This window comes from Zophobas morio, unplaced genomic scaffold (genome assembly GCF_036711695.1).
Source record: "Zophobas morio isolate AGI-343-1 ecotype UQ-CSIRO unplaced genomic scaffold, CSIRO_AGI_Zmor_V1 ptg000005l, whole genome shotgun sequence".
In the NCBI taxonomy this organism is placed as follows: domain Eukaryota; kingdom Metazoa; phylum Arthropoda; class Insecta; order Coleoptera; family Tenebrionidae; genus Zophobas; species Zophobas morio.
The window spans coordinates 11746280-11766202 of NW_026972110.1; the positions used below are offsets into that span (position 1 = coordinate 11746280).

A 19923-nucleotide genomic window follows, 5' to 3' on the forward strand; every position below is an offset into this window, starting at 1 on the left:
CAGCTAAATATAATCCATTCTTTTAATATATTTTCACATACATATTTTATAATATTTACAGTTAAAAACTAATGTAAGACGTGTAAGTGTTCATACCAAAATCATATTTGCGGTGTTAAATTCAGTTTCTCCTTTCAAGCTAAAAACAATGCCGTTTACAGAATTTCCATACTTTATACTTTTATCTACTCTAAGCTATAAGGCTGAGGACTTTTTTAAGGTATTTTGAGAACGAATTAAAGACCAGTCAACTTATATTTTACAGTTGTTATGAGTCACTTACCATTAACTTATCAAAATGGAATTTACTTATGTAGAAGGTCAAGATTTCACAATTAATTCGCTTAAGTAAATGAATATGAGCATTGTAGTATTTAATACCAAAATATAAACATATTTTTTATAAATACACATTTATTTTCTAATTTTAAATATGTCAAAATATCTTGTGCTTCGAAAACAGATTTTGCTTGTGTATGCGCTAACAATATCTAATTGGAGCCCATTAGTCAATGGATTACAAAACAAAGTTGTAAGAGAATTTTATTTTTATTACACCTTGCTGTGTCTTTTTTAATAGATTGATTGGAACTCAAATACTGAAAACTGAAGCTATAATTACTACTCTTGTTCAGAGTCTCAGATTGTGGGGATATGTTATGCAATTTATAGAAGAGATGAGATTGCCATCTTGGTTTTCCAGTTCAACTGGGTTATATAAAGCATTTGTTACAACTTAAATGTATTATATAAGAAAACTTAATTATCTGAACCAAATCAAAATTAGAACGCTGTTAAAAAAATTGCAGATTGTTTGTGACAAGGACATATTGAGTAATGTGTTTAAAATTAAAACTATACCTACTGATTAGTAATTATATTGTCACTGTCATGCGTTTGTAATGTTCACAGAAAACGATTGAAGTTGGTATCACTATGATGAAATGATAAAAATAAACCTTGGTGTTAAAGTGAGTTATATTTTCTTTTCTTCCTAAATAGGTATATATTTAGCACAATGTAACTCGAAACAGAGTTAATTGAAAAGACCGAAATAATAGAGCATGAACAGTAATTGCCCACGAGTTTATATATAACGAGTTGGTGAAATTATATGCCCTTATTGTACGTTCAGTCTATTCTTGCCTTCACGTTCACGTAATCGTGCTCGCAAACACAATCAAATCGATAAATAAGTTTAAAACGCAATTTAAGAATAATCTTTGTCTGTGAGGTTTTTCGATTAATCGTTTAATACCACGTTATATTTGGTTTTTTTTTTTAAATAGATGATCCACTGGTTGATATACGCACTTGTGCGTCTATTTTCCTTATAAATTTATTAGTAACATTTTGGATTAATTGCAGTCCAATTAATTAATACACGTTATTTGGTATCCTTTAACATTCAAGCACGTTTAAAATAAAATTTACAGAGAGACGATTGTGAAATGCAACCGATTGGTTACTATCGTTTGAAAATCACGTGCAGTGTAAAATGCAATTAAACACGTGTTTCAAACTGAACTTTATGTTTTCTTGAAATTTTAAGCCTCTATTGAAACTTATTTACCGGTAACTTCCAAGTACTGACTATTCGTGTTTGCTTTAATGGTAGGTATATAAATGTGTTGCAATTTTAAACATTCTAAAAGCGTTCAGCTGGTTTCGGTTTTAAAAGGTGGTTTATTTTGTGGTATCTACATATAAAGTAATATGAAGAAGGGACAAAAAATAAATGCGTTTGGAAATTCTGGTTTTTGCATAGTCACAGAATAGTTTAACAATAACAATTATCAAAGTTTAATATTCCTTAATATATCATGGGCAAGGTGATGAACAAAGTACTAAAAAACGGTTTATTTAACATTTGATTCGAAAATTTTGACGGTTTAACCAAAATTGCAGTACTTTTAAATCAATATTATTATTGTTTAAGTCACTGTTAATAATTTAAAGTTATGTAAAATGAACTGCAGCAATTAGAAGTGATTTCACCAATTTTTGGTAAGAACATAATTATTTTTCTGGAAGGGGGTATGCAGTATAGAAATTTTAAATTTTGGTACAACGGGTGTGTTAAGGAAGATTGATAATTTTTTTTATAACTTTTCACCCATGAGCTTAGTGCCGGATTGAGGACATGTGGGTCCACCGGAAAATTTACAAAATGGGACCCTGTGGTATTGTACACAAATGTTCTTTGGGTATTGGTCGTTTCTTTAAAAAATGATAAAATTAGATTTTACGATTTTCGTTTTGTGAATGAAATGTATTTAAAGCGGATAACTAACGGGGAAAAATGTAGATATTTTCAATTTCTCAGTATAAGCTTAATTTCGACTGTTTATGTTTAACTTCAACCGAATTCGACTATTAGCACGTTCAGATTACAAGCATCAGCTATTAAAAGAAAATGAAATTTGGTCGATTTTGTGTTCTCTAGGCAGAGGAAAGGACTAACTGATTAATTTGACGAAATTCGGTAAAAATGTAAGGTGACTAATACACTTTGATTAACGATTAACATGTTTCTAATAATCTTAAAATATTTCCATGATTTTACATCATTCGGTTGTTAGATTGTAAAGTATTGTTACTCGTATACCTACAATGTTGATTTTTTTTTCCAAAAGTCTGGATGTTAAGGGTAAAAATTCAACACGGATTCATAAATCACGCATGCAGGAATATGTTATTTCATAAAATTTAAAAAACGTTTGTTCGGCAGAATTATAAGATGACGTCATTATTTTTTGGGAAGGCTTTTAACGAACAATAAACAACGTTTGCAATACTTGCAGTATATTCGCTTTTGCAATTTTAAAGTCAAATTGTAAAATACAATTTTGAATTTTTTCCCAAAAATCTCAATGACAAGGGTAAAAACTCAATACGGATTCTAGATTAAACATAATTTAAGAAGCATTTGTTCTGCAAAATTATGAAATGACCTCATCATTTTTTAGGATGCTTACGATAGTGAATTTCACCCCATATTTATTTTGTTTTTTAATTTATTATAAGGTGCTTTACATTGTTTTTTAAGAAAACAAGCCAATTTTGAGGTTAAAGTGTTTTTTTTAATTTTTTTTTTGCAAAAATCTCAAAGTCAGCGGTTTCTATATGGACCCGCTGGAATCATGGTCAAAATCTTTAGATTTCCACAACTTTTTAAAAAATAATCTTAAAAATGGGATGAGACGTTAAAAAGATACATTAAAAAAAATTCATAACAGAACTTAACTTTTTATTTTATGAAAAAGTAAAAAAATTCCATCGTCAAAATTGATCTGTTTGCTTAAAAGAATGATACAGTACCTTGAAATAGATGAAAAAATAGGTAAAAACTAGCTTAAATAAATGAAAAAAAAAAGTTGGTTGAAACGTACCATTTTACTTTCTACTGATTTTAATTTAGAAATTTCATCTAAAACGTCCAATGTTTTTGGAATCATCCAATTTATATTTGGTGTAGTGTAAAATGGTGTCATTATCATTTTAGAAGAGCATAAACGAAAAAAAAAAGTTTCCAAGTTAGATTGCAAGATGTTGCAATTTTGATTTTTTTCACCAAAAATGTGGATGTCTAAGATAAAAACTGAACAGACGTTCATAAACTACATGTGCAGGAGTATTTTTTTTTTTATTGAATTGAAATCATATTGATACTGCAAATTTAGGAGATGCGTCAATAAATTGTTGGTAGGGATGATTAGCCAAATTTTGATTAGCGTTTTACCATCTGCACGATATTCGTAATACACGTAAAATTTGACAATTGGTTCAGTAATGTCGACGATTATCTGTCTAATAAAAATCCGGACAGACAGCAGACAGGCAGACAGGCAGACAGACAGACAGACAGACAGGCAGGACAGACAGACAGACATACATGTGTTGTATAAAAAACAGGAGTAGACTGTTTCGGAAAATTTCCCGGTGTCCCGGCGGCACAACCCGACACTGCATGAGCTAACGTATTGTTAAAGTATATTAAAATATACAAATTAAAAAAAAGTCTTTGTCCCACTATAATATCTAGTTGGAATTATTCTTGTAAAGATGTCTTTCACGCAGAAAAACAAAAACTCTAGGAATTTTTATTTATTTTAATAAAACTCAAAAGTGGATTAGTAGTAAGTGGAAAGTAGGCTACGGATTTTTAAGTTTATCGTAAAAATGGTTAATCGTTAGTCAGAATTTATCCAATTATTTCTTTGGAAAAATTTTGCCGAATAGATCTTATTAGATATGATTTATTTGGCAAAATATGCAAATCTACGCTTGTAGTTCATCAAAGCGTTCATATTTTTTTAGAATTACTTATACAGGATAGCTTAAAAACATTTGCACATGTGACAATGTATTTTATTGATTAAGTCAAGAGCAGCACACCCTATTTTCCTGAAAATTTAAGTATACAGTATTATTTTATTAGTACATATATTACACTGCACTCATTCAAACTGATATATGTATGTGTCCTCCCTTAAATGTTGATGACGTCATTCCAAAATTTTCAAATGGAAAAACTCATTTGAAACTTACGGATAGCATGCTTCTTTACGTGTAAAAAATAAACGTTTAAAATTATATTTGTATTTAGTTTGGGATGGAAGACAATAATCCTCTAACCTTTTCAATTTATAGAGGTTATCACAAAAAGAATATATATAATTTTTAAAGAAGTTAGATTTGTTGGACTGTACTTCAAGGGCGAGCGAAGTTCTGTCTAAACAATGTTGGATCAATTTTTTTGAAACTCGTTTAGTCTGAGCAAATTTTCGATTACTAAAAAGAATTGCGAGACATATTGTTGAATATCAGTTCAACACCTTGTTGGTCGTATTTTAAAACATAAGACAGTGAAAATAAAATTTTCTAATTCGGTGTTCTTATAATAGAATCACATTAATCCTACTTTCTTGCAGTATTGTTTTGTAGGTTGGTATTTCTGACTTCATAACAACGTGGCATAATTCAAAATTGAAGATAACTGATATTTGTCACCGCGTCTTTTTTAAGTAAGATTTTTTACTTCTGAAGTCTAAATTTGTAACGTAAACTTACGCTTAGTCTCAAAGCTGATTTAGAATTGGAAAGAATGAGAATACAAACCTTATTTCTTAATTTCACGTCAACCGTGACATTTGTTGGAGCTCGGTGTGCCAACATTCGACAGTAACTTGCATGTCTGCCAACCAAGGCTGCAATTTATCTAAATTTCCTTAGAAAAAATATTATAAAAAACGTATTTTATAAGGTCACTGTTACACTCGTCCTTGAATTCCTGTGATAATAGTGGATCTTATAAAACCTGTATATTGATATGTTATTTTACATCGATTTCAATCATAATTATGACACAAAACAATTTCAAACGCTTATTTTACATTTACATCAAAATAAAAATGTTTAATTTTTTAACGACCAAAGTAAAACTTAAACAATACAAAGTATATATCCAAAAGTTTTTAAATATAGTGATTTGTATTCACTTACTTATGTGTATATGAAGATTTGAATGACAGCGAGCCAGATGGTATTGTACGAAAATTTTTTTGGTCTCTGAGGATTTATAAGACTTGTACACTTTTTTGTTAATTAATATTTCTGTTCATTTATTCATATTTGAATGTAAAAGGCAATTATCCAACTGTCACGTATTTATATTTTTATCTAATGAAATCATAATGGTGATTTTCACTGTATTTATGGGGTCCATAACACACTAGTGTCTTACAATAAACCCATAAGACACTAGTGAAATTTAAATCATTAAAAACAGTTTAGTTTAGAAGGAGCCCGAAATAAAAAAATAAAATCACTTGTTGCGATTGATGTTAACATTTATGTTAAAATATATTTATTTAATTATCTATGTCTACTATATCAATACCATTCCACTTTCATTAGACTTTCTCTTCTCTATTCATATTTGCCGAGGTGATTCCTTCTATTCCTGAATTACACCCAAGATCAATCTTACTTAAAACCGATTCTTAACGATTTCCTTCGGGCGTGACGTTGGAACATAGTAAGATCCCCCCAGCATTAAATAATAAAGTTGCCGAAGTACGTCGCATACTATGCCCTATACGCACTCAAAGTTAAATCTCATCCTTACCAACAATTTATTGACGTCATCTCCTAAATTTGCAGTATCAATAAAAAAAATTGGGTACTTCTTTTAGGAATTGTTCAAGCACTTTTTTTTTTAACTTGTAAGTTCTAGATTCGTTCGAAAAAAGCAATTAATTTCCCATATTTTGAAATATCTGTGTTCTTATAAATCTTCAAAGTAATTTTTAATATTGAATATCAATGACTTAATTTTAGTGTTGAACAAAATTATATCTTATTAGCAAATAAGTCATTTAAGAAAATTTAAACACTCGACCTTCGGTGTCCTGTCGGAAAATTTCTTTCATAACTTATTTGCTATATGAGACACTCGTATAATAAACTATGATTTTAATTAATAATTTTGCAACAACTGTAATGTGTCATACTACATTACCTTTCCGTATGTGGTTCTGATTAACATAATTCTTAAAATCTGACAAATATAAATATCAATAAAAAGTAATTTGCAACATTTAATTGGGAAACTAAAAGAAATCTTACGTGGTATGCAATACTTTTATACAAAGAAATAATTGCCAATTAAACGTAACCTCTAATTACCTACAAGGAAATTATACTTCGGTAGATTGTGTTCCACAGCATCCATGTCTACTTAATTTTTGTGTCTATTTCAAATTAATTTTACAGATTTAATAGAACATTAAAAAAATTATGGAATCCGAATCCGGAACCACGAACACCAAGATTTCCGATTCCGGTTATTCCAATAGCTGCAGCAACAGTAATTCACAAAGAAGGTAAGAATAAAACATACTGTATAGAACTTTTTTAATACTCTTTTAGTGCAAGTTCTAAGTCAAGGCACAGTGGAAGTAATTCAAGTAGAAGTAGTGGATATTGCGGTACTGCCAATCCTGACGAAAGGTATTAGAAATACGATTAATGTCCACTCATCAACTACAATACAATACGACATTTTTGCTTGCAGAAATACATTTTCGAAAACGATTGCATTTTTTAGGATTTAGAATTGGACCTTTTTTTATTTACTGAGTGTACGTCATCATGATATTAAGTATTTGCTAAGATTATGAATTATCACAGTTTTTATTAAACTATTTGTATCTTTCTACAGTAATGATTCGAAAACATTAGAGCTTTTTCTGCCAGTTTTACAGTTCAGAGGCTTAGTGAATACTTCAAATGTCACTTTTGTGTTATTTTTTTAGTAATGTAGGAAAATAAGATGTGTGAAAACTGTTACAGCCAATTTCAGCATCTTGATTTTCATTTTCTGTTTTGTGTTAATTTACTCCTTTGTCATCAACTTTTATTTGCTGCTTGTATATACAGTGGCGTACCTAGAATACTTGAAGTGTATTTATCAAGCGACATAACAAAGTTTTGAAGACTTCTTTGAATGAAGTGTTGGTGGCACTTCAATCTATTTTATTTTCCTAATTGCGCCACTGTATATATATTCAACTTTTTTTTCTAACTCAATGTTATTAACATTCTACAAACGACACTATACGCATTTTATAAACATCTGGCATCACTACGTCTAACTTATTTATATGTAACAGTGGCGAAATCGGTTTTCAACTACCAAAACGCAACAAAGAACACAAAAAGAAAAAATTAAAGACAACAAGTTCCAATGCTAACGTGACCAATATTTCATCCGTAACTGCGACTGCCCCTCCAGATAACAGACACACTTGTTTAACACTAATAGAAGATACAAACGAACAAATTATGGGTAAGAATATTCTTGTCAAAATGCAGACATGACATAGTTACCTTTAGGTGTGGAAGTACTGCCAGTACCTGTTGCAGACACAGCAACGCCAGTGACTGATGCTGTAGAAAAGAATGACACTGTAGTCAGTTTATCTCCAATGGTGCCAGTCACAGGTAATAGTTATGCAATATTTCTTGCGAAAAACTCGCTAATTAATTAAATCATATAATTATTTTGCTTTTCTAACAAAATTCACAACTTTTTACGTTAACACACAATGATTAAAACAAATCGGGTTTTTGCGCTTGAGCTTGGTTTAAAGATTCAGGTGTAACACATTGCCTGCGGTATGTTCTTTTTGCATATGCCAGCGGAGACACCTCCTCCACCTAAAGAACCATGGCCTGACCAACAGTGTCAACAGAAGGAAAACGAAAGTCCTTTGGATATCATTACTACGTCTATTGAAACCTCAGGGGACAAAAGCAAAGTGTCGTCGTGTCAACCAGAAGTAACAACGAACAACTTTTTTTTTAAAATCTTTAACTAATTTCGTTGTAGGGTGGTTTTTGTTGTGTGATCTCCATGTACGATGGTGTTGTGTTATACACAACTCCTAGTTTAACAACAGTATTGGGTTTTCCTAAAGACATGTGGTTAGGGAGATCCTTTATAGATTTTGTGCATCCCAAGGACAGGGAAACTTTTTCTAGTCAAGTTACCACAGGTATTGCCTTACCGCTCGTAGATTCTCAAGGAAAATATAAAGGTAAATTGCCTAAAATACCCTTTTCACATGTTCCTATATTATATAACCACTTCGTAGATATAAAAAATTGTTTACATGTTTGTCTTCGAAAGTATAGAGGGTTGAAATCGTCTGGTTTTGGTGTTGTGGAAAAGGCTGTCTCGTACCAAGCTTTTCAGCTGACAGTGACTTTTAGACACTTAACAGAAACCCCTGATTCTAAAAAGTTTTTTGACACCAATGGTGGGATGTTTTTAGTAGTCGTGGCCAATCCCATCTTTTCTTCCTACAAAGGTACGTACTTAAGGTCTGTCGCGTTTAGTATGCAAAATTTCTGTTTTAGTTCCTGATGAAAGAGTCAAATTTGGCAAATTTGGAATGAGGCACACTGCCGCATGTATTTTTAGTCATGTGGATCCCGATGTAGTTACGAATTTTGGATTTTTGCCGCAAGATATGTTAGGAAAATCTATTTTCGATTTTTATCACCCTGAAGACATGTCCTTTTTGAAGGAAGTATACGAATCAGGTAAACTTAACTATTTCTGGTTCGTAGGTACACCATGTTGATTTTTTATTTCTAGTTATGACTATGTGCCAAATTGCTGGATCAGTTTTTCGCAGCAAGCCTTATAGATTTGCGGTACAAAATGGTGGTTTTGTTATGATAGAAACCGAATGGTCTAGTTTTGTTAATCCATGGTCTAGACGACTGGAATTTGTAATTGGTCTTCACAGAGTTCTTCAGGTAGATACATCTCCTTGCGAGCATAAATTTTTTATAGTTCCATGACTTGTTTACAGGGTCCAAAAAATCCGGACATTTTTGATCAAAATCGGGAAGACGAAAAGAAATATATTCCCGAAGAAGTTATCAAAGAAAGCAAAGTGATTCAAGGTGAAATTTTACTACTACTGAACAAGGTGAGATTTATATGTTAACAATATGTTTACGATGACCTTGTATTTACAAAGAATATATAAATTATATATATTTTATTTGTAGGAGTTGTCAAGGCCGTCTGAGGCTGCTAAACACGAAGTGTCTAGAAGATGTAAAGACCTTGCTAATTTTATGGAATATCTTATGGATGAAGTAAACAAAACAAATTTACAATTAGACTTACCTCAAGATACCGATCCAACTATTTCGGTAAGTCTAAGACGACGGGTAAGTGTTTTTTTTTTGTTTTTATTTTTTTCGGGGATGGGTAACTAATTTGAAATAACAACATACTTACACAGTTTTTGTCGTATATAGTAGCGTGTTTGTCTTGGTGCTTCAATCTGGAGCGCATTTGTTCTGATGTTATAGCAAGTTAATTTTTAGGAACGAGATTCTGTAATGCTTGGTGAAATCTCTCCTCATCACGACTATTACGACAGTAAATCCTCTTCTGAAACTCCTCCAAGTTACAATCAGTTAAATTATAACGAAAACATACAAAGGTTTTTTCAAAGTAAACCAAAAACAACTGCTTCCGATGAAAGTAGTGAAAGACCAAGTGCTTCAAATGATACTGACGCGGAAGGAAAAATTATGCCTTCTGTACAGCATTGCACCACCAATCAGTACGTCGACTTTAAATATTTCTCCTTACATTTTGTTCTTTTTTTTTAATTTTAGGAAATGCCTTTCTCCTGTTGAGACCAGTGGAGCTTCTGGCAGCGGAAGTGCAGGAAATCTGAGTTCCGTCAGTAACCCGAACATGGAAAGTGCCACCACAAGTGCGACTAACACGTCCAATGATTCATATAAACCCCTCCATTTAACAGAAGCAGTTCTGTACAAGTACGAAGCTACAATTAGTTGAAGGTTATCTTGTTTCTTATATAATCTTTAAACAGGCACAATGAGGATATGGAAAAGATCATGATCAAACGCCACAGAGAACAACGTTCAGTGACAAGAGACCGAGAAAGCAAAAAGTCGCATCATAAAATGGATAAAGTGAATGTTAGTGATAAAAATAACTTAGAGAAGAACGAACAAATAATCCAAGGTCATGGGATTAAACGCAGCGTCTCCCATTCTTGGGAGGGCGAAAGTCATAAAATTTCCAAACATAAACATCAAACGGGTCGTTGCAACTACAATGGTAATCATGAACAATCAAATCACATGCGGCCGAAAGCTTTCCAAACTCAACAAGTGCCCACTAATAATGACACCAGCAATGGCAATACGTTTAAGCAAGGGGTTCGTTTTTAATTAGATGGTACGGTCATTTATTCTTACGCTTTTTTTTTTTTTTAGCTCAATGACGTGAATTTATGGCCGCCGTTCTCGGTTACTGTGACGCCGATGAACAATACCCAAGCCATGAATGTTAATTCCAATCCAAATCCATTAGGTGGACTTGCAACAGGGATGTTTCCAGTTTATTACATTCCGACTCAGCAACGGAATTTTGACGGAGACGCTAACAATCCTTTAAATCCGTCTAGATATCAAGGTAACACAGAATGTAAAAACGCAATTCTGAATTAATGCCGCTTATTAAATTTCAAAATATGCACGTGATAAATTAAAACTGGCGGCTGCACAACAATCAATAATTCTCACTATTCGATACCATGTACAGTTAGCAAGATTTCGTTTGTTATATTTTCTTAATCATTAGAAGTCAGTAAGAAGTTTAGTTAATGCAAGTCAGAGTAGGCAGAAAATAAATGTTTATATTCTAATTTTTATTATTTTATTTTCAGTTCAATATATGCCCGGGATGGTCTACAATTACAACCCTATATTTCCTGCTTCCCCTCTAATCTGTTCACCTCTACCGGTCCTTTCGATTCCTGTAACTCCTGTAAATCCAGATATGTCCCAAAGCAAAGCCCCTAATCCCACAGTGAGTGTCGAAGTTCCAACCGAACATAAACCGAGTCCTCATAGTGTGCGTTCAGTTCACCAGTTCCAAAGACCAGCATCTCAGGCCACCTCTGTTAAAGCGGAACCTGGAAGTGCGTTGGGATCTATAGCGTCGGCCAGTGTTGCTAACAAGGTACTTTAAGTTGCTAGAATTTCTATAGGTATAATTTTAAGTATCTAACTAAAATGGCATTGGGAGCTTTTCTGGAGTTTTGATTTTGGGAATACTTGCAACTACGTTTTTTCCAGGCGATGTCTGAATGTTCACGCAAGGATTTAACGCTTCAGTCAGTTTGTTCGCCAGATTCTCCACTGGTTAGTCCTCCCGATGGAGAGACCAATATGGAGAATTTTCATTTGAATTCGAAGGTTAACACACATTCTGTCTGTGTTTGCATGTTGTAATCATCTGTAGAATTTTCTCATTCTTATAAATACCTATAACACTCTAAACTGACACTTTTTTGTCTGTATGTCTTATCATAACTGTTAACATACTTACCTCTGGGCCAAAGTAGCCTTTAACAAAAGCCTTTTTGGAGGGTACTTCATATTAATGCTTTTTTGTTGTGACCCATGATGCGATTTGAGGTAAATGATCCCACCATTCACGTGAGTATAAATAAACATTTTTGTAAATATTAACAGTCAGTACCTATCATTTTGAGCATCATTTAAAGTCATTACATAAATTTAGTTTTCTGTAATGTTAGTGAATCAGAAATGCTTATAAACTTTATCATTCATAAATTTGTTACATGCTTTAAACATTTTTGATACTTTCAGATTTCTAATATAAACGAACATGGTGCCACTCTTTTTCGACAAAACAATGTGATAGATGATGAGAGCTGCTTCTCATCATCGTATTCATCATTCTTGAAAACTGATTATGGATCAGGATCTAATGATGATACGAATGTTACCGAAAGCAGAATAGTTAAGAAAGATGATGTAAGTTGCTGCATAAAGAGAAAATCATTAAATACACGTCGTGAGTTGTTTGTAGGTTTAGTATCATTTTATCAAATATCAAAATCAATAAAAGTTAAATCAAAATATCACTACCCCCACACTTTTAAGTTTGTTTTGTATACTACTCAACTTGGAATAAAATCCACGACACCCAAAATTTAGTTGATTCAAACGTAAAATAAATATCAAAAATTGCAACTTACGACGTGTTTGTATGATTATTATGAAACATTTGATATTGTTTTGCTTGGTTTAAGGCATGCAAGGATCGTAAAAGTTTTCCAGTTCGAAAACGAGATCCACCGTGGTTGGAAGCTGTTAGCGTAACTCCTGACATTATATACAAATATCAGATGACCGTGAAGGGTTTGGATGATATTCTTGAAGCAGATCTCCATGCTCTGAAAAAAATAGATCAGGTTTGACCTAATATAATACAATTTGTAGCAGATCAAATAAAAAAATATGTTGTTACTATTTAAAAAAGGGAAAGCATATGCTATCAAAATCATGTTTAAACCTGAAATTATGTCTAATAAATTTTGAAGTGAAGTTTAACGTAGGCAAGATACAAATCTGGGATTGGCCATTAAATTAATTTACGTGATAATGAAAGAGATATTATTATATACCCTTTGAGCACATAACAGCATACATAAAATTTGGATATTAACTCTACACAATGATAAAATGACATGGAGCTATAAAAATTGTGATTGCAGCCGATGCTGGTGAACGACCAATTAAACCAGCTTTATATCGAAATGGAATTAGAGGGATTATCGACGAAATTAACGTTGGAGGAAGGAATTACATCAAGCAGCAGTGGGGATGAAATTAGTACTAACTCATCAAAAGTAATTTTCTACTATCATCGTTGAGTTCGCTCTCTGATTTACGATAAAATGTATTATTGCAGCCGAAGAAAAAGAGGAGGTCCCAGAATGCAGTGATGATGATGTTTTATGAAGAAAATGCTCCGTTACCTTCTCCGAATCAGACGTAAAGTTTTCCTACAAACAAACAAATGTTACTATTTTTTATAAAAGGAAGTTACCGTGTCTGCGCATTTGCAGCGTTTTCATTTTTATATTTTACTAAAGTCGCAAATTTTGATGTTGTGAAATATACAACCGACTTTATATACTTTCTTTTCTAAAGTTTAGATAAAATGTGTATAAAATATAATGAAAAAATGTGTGTAGATGGTCGCAAATAAATATTTAATTAAAATAAATTATATTAGGATATTTTATTTGTTCACACCTCTTTTTGAACGGAAATAACTGAAAAATTTGTACGTGATAAGAATGCGAAGTTCTTATTTTTTTGTTCGTTATTCGTTTTCTTAAACTGACCGGTGTATCTTAGATAGTTGAAAGACTATTTTATCAAGAAAAAAATGTTTGTCGATTATTATGGACATTAACATTGTTCAAGGATTTTCTCGCTGTAGACGGTCGTACAATTTTAAAGCGGATTTACGTGGTTATTTGACATTTTGTTTACATTTCAGAGACATTGCCATGTTTTATCTACATCGTTATTATTTATAAAATCTTGCATTTATTAAAATCAAGATTTAAAAAAGGTTTTGGATTATATTTTCAGAAAAAACGGTGTTGTACATTTATGGTTCATAAAAATATATATGCATAAGGTAGGAAGAGTATTCTATTTTGATGAAAATAATTGAGATTGAAAGATATCTCGTAAGGGTAACAAAAGATTAGAAAGACGAAAAAGGCAACAAATTGAATAAGTTGACAGAAATCATGATGAAATTGATAAATGATGTAAGAGATTATTTCGTTTACATTAACAGACCAGAAAAAGTATCAAGAGGAAATTATAACGACGAGAAATGAAAATAAGTAGGAATTAAAAGAAGAGAATGAAGACATGCAGAATGATACAATCAATATGAGAAAGAGAGAGAATTCAGAACAAAAAAAAGATAGACAGCTACAACAGACAAAAATTAAGAAACCTTCATGATACACAAACTTGTAGTAATAGTATAAGTCAAAGAGGCCATGAAGATAGGACAGAAAACGTGCAAGATTAAACTACAATATATGCAAAAGAAACGCGAGATAATGGCAAATAAAAATAAATAAACTGAAGACAGTGAAAAAGATACAAAGAACGTAGAAATGCAATAAAAAATTCGAAGGAAAAGAATAAGGGAAGAGAACTCAAAATTAAGTACCAAGAAAAAACATAGACGGAAAGGAATGGAAATGGGAAAAAAAACTCGAGTAAAAGAAAGCTACAAAAGAATCTAAGCGGACCCAAAAAACTAAGAAACTAAGATGAATAAAGTGGATATGAAGAGAGAAATGAATAAAACACAAGAAAAAGAATAACAATTGGTAGAGGAAATGACAATAGAGACATCAGGAATTACGAGAACAAAAAACAAAGGAAAAGGTATGACAAAAATACGTACAGGATATTGGTTATTATGGTCAGGGATTAACAAGGTGAACAAGAAAGAGTGGAAGAAGGGGTAGAATTAATAATAACACCAAATGAGCTAAAGACACAAATAAAAAAATATTAAATACAGAAATGAAGATATCTGACGAAGAACAGTGGACAATTGTAATACTTTGTGAAAAAATTGGTCGAAAGTTGTTTCGACAGAACTTCCCTCGCACCGAAAGTACAATGAAACATATCTAGCATTTTCGAATTGAGTTTTTACTTTACACAATTCTGTGATGACCTCATCAACATTTTTGCAGGGACACGTATATGAACTTGGATTAGTGCAGTGTAGTACTTGGTAAGATAAGACTGATTGTGGCAAATTACATACCCCCTACTAAAATAGAGGGCGGATGGGCGGGGCTAATACTTGTTAAAAATAAGATTGATTTTGGTAAATGACTGAACAATATTATTACGAGTAATCACTGGAATAAAGAGGGGGTGGATGGGCGGGGCTATTGCTTGCTTATAAAAGATTCTGTACGAAAAAGTTAAATTTAGCTCCACCCACCCACCCGTTATCTCATTTTTTTCTTCAGAAATAAGAAATAAATTTTATAGCAAATCAGTAGTATAACAAAAAAATTACGATTAACGCTTTTTTTAAAAGCCTACGTTCTATTAGTTCCCATTCTCACTTTACAAAAGAAGATATAATTCATCATGCCCACCCATCCCGCGTCCATTTTAGTGGTTTATTTTGTCTAGTCCGAATTAAACGTGGATATCAATTAAAGAGAGATAAAATCGTTAGAAATCAATAAGATTGATTTTGCTAAATGCCATACCCTCAAAGAAAATAAAGGGTGCGTGAGGGAGGGGCTCGTACTTGCTAAGATAAGACTGATTGTGGCAAATGACATACTCTCTAAGAAACTAGAAGGCGGGTGGGCGGGGCTAGTACCTGTTAAGATAAGATTAATTTTGGTAAAAAATTTTTAAGAAAAAAAAAGGGTGGGTGGGTGGGGCTAAAACTTGCTAAGCTGGGACTGAACAATATTAAGAGTAGTCAATGGAACGAAGAAGGGGTGGACGAGCGGGGCTACTGCTTACTCATAAAACTAGAAAAAATCTAAAATTTAGCCCCGCCCACCTCCTTTCTTCATTTCACTGACTTATTTTATTTAGTGTAAAATGGAAATTGAAAAATAACAGTAGTGTATTTCCAAAACTTTCTCAGGAAATGGAGTGAGCCGTTCCTGATTTATTCAATAAAATAAATTGACACATTCATTAATTTTTTTAAGCTACCTGGTTAAGCAAATTTAAAAAATATGAATCCAATGATAAATTAGAAGTAAAAACTCATTACATCTTGCACATTTTGGGTAGAATTTATTCGGCAAAATTTTTGGGGGAAATAATTAGATATATTTCGATTAACGATTGACCATGCTTATATTAGCTTTAAAACGTCTGCAAGATTTCAAAGTATTCAGTATTGCAATTCTTGATTTATTCAATAAAATAAATTGGCTTATTAATTTTTTTAAGTCGCCCTGTGTATGAAAATATAAAGAATATCAATGCAATGATAAATTACAAGTATAGACTGATCATATTTTGCACATTTTAGACAGTATTTATTCGGCAAAATTTTGAGATGACGTCATCAATTTTTTGGGGTAGATAAACAGATACATTTTGATTAAAAAATTACCATGCTTGTGATCTCCAAGATTTCGGTTTTGCAGTTCCTGATTACATCAATAAAATAAATTAAGGCATTTATTATTTTTTTCTGTCACCCTGTATAAGCAAATTCAAAAAATATGAGTGGAATGATAAATCACAAGTATAGACTCATAATATTTTCGACATTTTAGATAGGATTTATTCAGTAAAATTTTGAGCTGACGTCATCAATTTTTTGGAGACCATAAGCAAACATATTTTGTTAAAAATTTCATTATGCTTAACATAACTTTAAAGCATCGGCAAGATTTCAAAGTATTCGGTGTGAAAGATTCAAAATTAAATTTCAAAACGTTGTTTTATAATTTTGATTTTTTTTTTCCAAAAAGCTGGACGTTTCGGGTAAAAGCTCAACACGGAGTCATAAACTACATGTGTAGGACTATGTTATTTTATACAATTTAAAACCCATTTACTATGTACAATTTTGAAGTGACGTCATCATATTATTGGTGGGAATGATTGGACAAATTTTGGTTGTCGTTTTACCAACTATTCCTACATGATATTCCTAATATAAATACCAAATTTGACAACAATTGCTGCAGTACTGTCGGAGATTATCTGTCTAATATAAATCGGGACGGCAGATGGACAGACAGAGGGACAGATAGACGGATAGACAGACGGACAGACAGACGGACAGACAGACGGACAGACAGACGGACAGACAGACGGAAACGGGAGACTTACTCTTGATACTCTAGAGATTATGAAAGGTCGTAAAAGTAGAGAGAGTCGGCCGACGAATTCGATTATAATACTTCCTTCGCTTTCGCTCGGTAAGTAAAAAACGAAGATGCCACAAAGGAAACTAAAAACGACGAACTGCGGAAAAAATAGGTGATGGAGAGAAAAATGTGACAATAATGGGAGCTTTAAATGGCAGAGTGGGAAACATAACACAGAAAGAATATTGAAATTACAAAACTAATAAACAAAAAGATAAAAAGAACAGAATGGTAGTTGGTAAAGATTCATAAATTATACAAAGAAGAAACCTGAAGATTATGAGGCATATGAAGCAGAATGAAAAAAAGTGAAGAAGACAAAAGGACGTAAAACAAGAATCATAAATAAGAGTCGGAGAGAAGATGACGCAAAACTGCAGACAAAATCAAAAACTATTTTTCCAAAAACCTCAGCAGCTGAAACAAAAGAAAGAATATAATATGACTAACACAAAAGACAATGAATCAAGAGTAGAAACATAATCACAGATGAAGCGAAAATAATGGACAGATGGGAACAGCGTTTCCGAGAATTGATGGAGAATGATCTAGAAGAAGAAGAAGAACATGAGGAGTAGACTGAATTAGATGAACTAGAAACATTACAACAAGAAGAAAGAAGAGACAAGAAAGAGCACCGGATGGATATAATATGACATCCGAAATGATAAAAGAGAACAATTAACAAGCTAATAAATGAGATAATGCAGGAAATAAAGTTACCAAAGATTGGAAGTACGGGATTACCACAATATCAAGTATCTCCGGAAAAATTTTATCTAGAATAGTATAAAGGAGAACAAAAGAAACGATCGAAACTAATACTGAAGACACTCAGTGTGGATGTAGAAAAAAAAGAAGCACACAATTCAATATTTGTGATCGGACGGACGGACAGACGGACAAACGGACTTCCTTAGCTTACGCTCGGGCTGTAAAATATATGCAGGGATTCCAAAAATGATGCATAAGCTCGATGGTACGTTCTTAAGGAGGCTCTCAAGATCTCTAAAAAATGGTTAAAAATATCAATTAACCAAATTTTTTAAAATATTAAACTTCAAAGTTGAAGAATTAACTTCCTAATTCTGATTTGTTTTAATGCACTGCATGTCTAATAGACAGTTAAATAATTAGTTATTGATCGCATTCTAGCAAATTTAATAATAATTTGCTAGATTACGATCCATAACGTCATTTTTTGTGTTGACAATGTCATTTTTGACAATTTTGATCGAAATTTTAGACCATCATTTAAATTTATAAACATATAACATTTACAAAGTTAATTCTTCAATTTTTTACCATTTTTTCTTAAGTTCTTAACCATCGAGCACGTACGTAATTTTTGGAACAACCTGTATAATAGTTTCAGAATCTACATATGTATATCTGCATGTGCAACTTACATGAGCTTTTGGTAAGACACTACACTTATTTATCTTATCAAAACACAAAAGGTGATAAATACCATAGATCTAAAAATATATTAATGACATCTATATTTTTTCGGCGGATATGAAATCAATAACTTTGGCTGGATTTTACAGTCTTCATGATAAATTTAAAATACTCGTCATAAGCCGAGACAGCACAATTAAAATCTGACAAATCGCAGTCAAAATCACAAACAAATAAATAACAAAAGAACAATACATTATTCGAATTTATTTTATGTATGCATGGATGAAATTTAGTCTTCGCTGTGAATAAACTCTTGAATTCATTGCTACGCAGCTTTATAAATCGATAGGAAAGAGATCAAATTAGTGTAATTGGTTGCTTTACATAAAGCTTTAAGATCCTACGCTTTATAATTGTGATGAAATTGATTAAAAAGCTCTCTGTAGCTCGATTACAAAGCGCTTAAGACTTTAAGCCAATAATATCACCATTTAAGAGCAATTTCGATTTTAAAGAACAGTATTAAAGGTAGATAGGTGAATTTCTAATTTAAATTTACGGACTGAAACTTGGAAATTTATCTCTTCGGGTGAAATTAGCATTACGCGATAATATTTTTACACGATTTATTCAAATTCTGAAAAATTACGACCTATTTTAAACAATTTCGAGCCTTTGAAGTTGTTTGTTTTGTGCGTAAAAAATTAATAACCTGTCCTTTTAATTTGAGACGTGTTTAAAGTCTCTGATAGCAGCGTGTCTCGGTAATGTGAGAAGCCATAGCGAAAGAAGACCAACATCTGAAGCGTTGAAAAGGTTTATTTTGAATAGAAATGGTGTTCAATTGACTTGATTTCAATTGCAAATTCAGCGACATTTTAAACAGTTCTCTCTATTTGAGATAGCTTGCTTCCAGGGATTTTCACCAACAGTCTTTTATGTTATTGCTCGATGTCAGACCTCAAAACTTCATTAATTTGCTTCCAGTCTTTCGGAATTTTACAATTATTTCAGGAAATGATTACAACCGACTTAACGAGCAGAACCTCCATTAAATAAACTTTCTCTCATATAATGCTAAGTTAATTGAGCAAAACGGTGTGTTCACACTTTTGGTGGTTTTATAGCAAAATTTAATCCGCCGTCGAATCTTCAATAACCATTATTT

At 32.1% G+C, this 19923-nt stretch overlaps 1 protein-coding gene across 4 annotated transcripts in view; it reads left to right on the forward strand.

Annotated features, from left to right (window-relative positions):
- LOC135122727 (period circadian protein) overlaps positions 1–13632 on the forward strand; it is a 22108-nt gene extending 8476 nt beyond the window's left edge. Inside the window, exons 2-22 of one of the 4 annotated variants that reach the window (XM_064047114.1) lie at positions 6778–6887; positions 6934–7014; positions 7677–7852; positions 7900–8007; positions 8206–8345; positions 8396–8603; positions 8661–8876; positions 8926–9111; positions 9167–9330; positions 9387–9506; positions 9589–9735; positions 9913–10154; positions 10210–10374; positions 10431–10782; positions 10840–11038; positions 11292–11587; positions 11704–11823; positions 12241–12408; positions 12687–12848; positions 13152–13286; positions 13349–13632. In XM_064047114.1, the coding sequence (XP_063903184.1) occupies positions 6802–6887; positions 6934–7014; positions 7677–7852; positions 7900–8007; positions 8206–8345; positions 8396–8603; positions 8661–8876; positions 8926–9111; positions 9167–9330; positions 9387–9506; positions 9589–9735; positions 9913–10154; positions 10210–10374; positions 10431–10782; positions 10840–11038; positions 11292–11587; positions 11704–11823; positions 12241–12408; positions 12687–12848; positions 13152–13286; positions 13349–13435 (3558 nt within the window). In that variant the 5' untranslated portion in view covers positions 6778–6801 and the 3' untranslated portion in view covers positions 13436–13632. Of the gene's footprint in view, positions 1–6777; positions 6888–6933; positions 7015–7676; positions 7853–7899; positions 8008–8205; positions 8346–8395; positions 8604–8660; positions 8877–8925; positions 9112–9166; positions 9331–9386; positions 9507–9588; positions 9754–9912; positions 10155–10209; positions 10375–10430; positions 10783–10839; positions 11039–11291; positions 11588–11703; positions 11824–12240; positions 12409–12686; positions 12849–13151; positions 13287–13348 lie in introns of all 4 variants that reach the window. The other 3 variants (XM_064047113.1, XM_064047115.1, XM_064047116.1) reach the window with 3 other exon arrangements.
- Positions 13633–19923: the final 6291 nt, after the last annotated feature.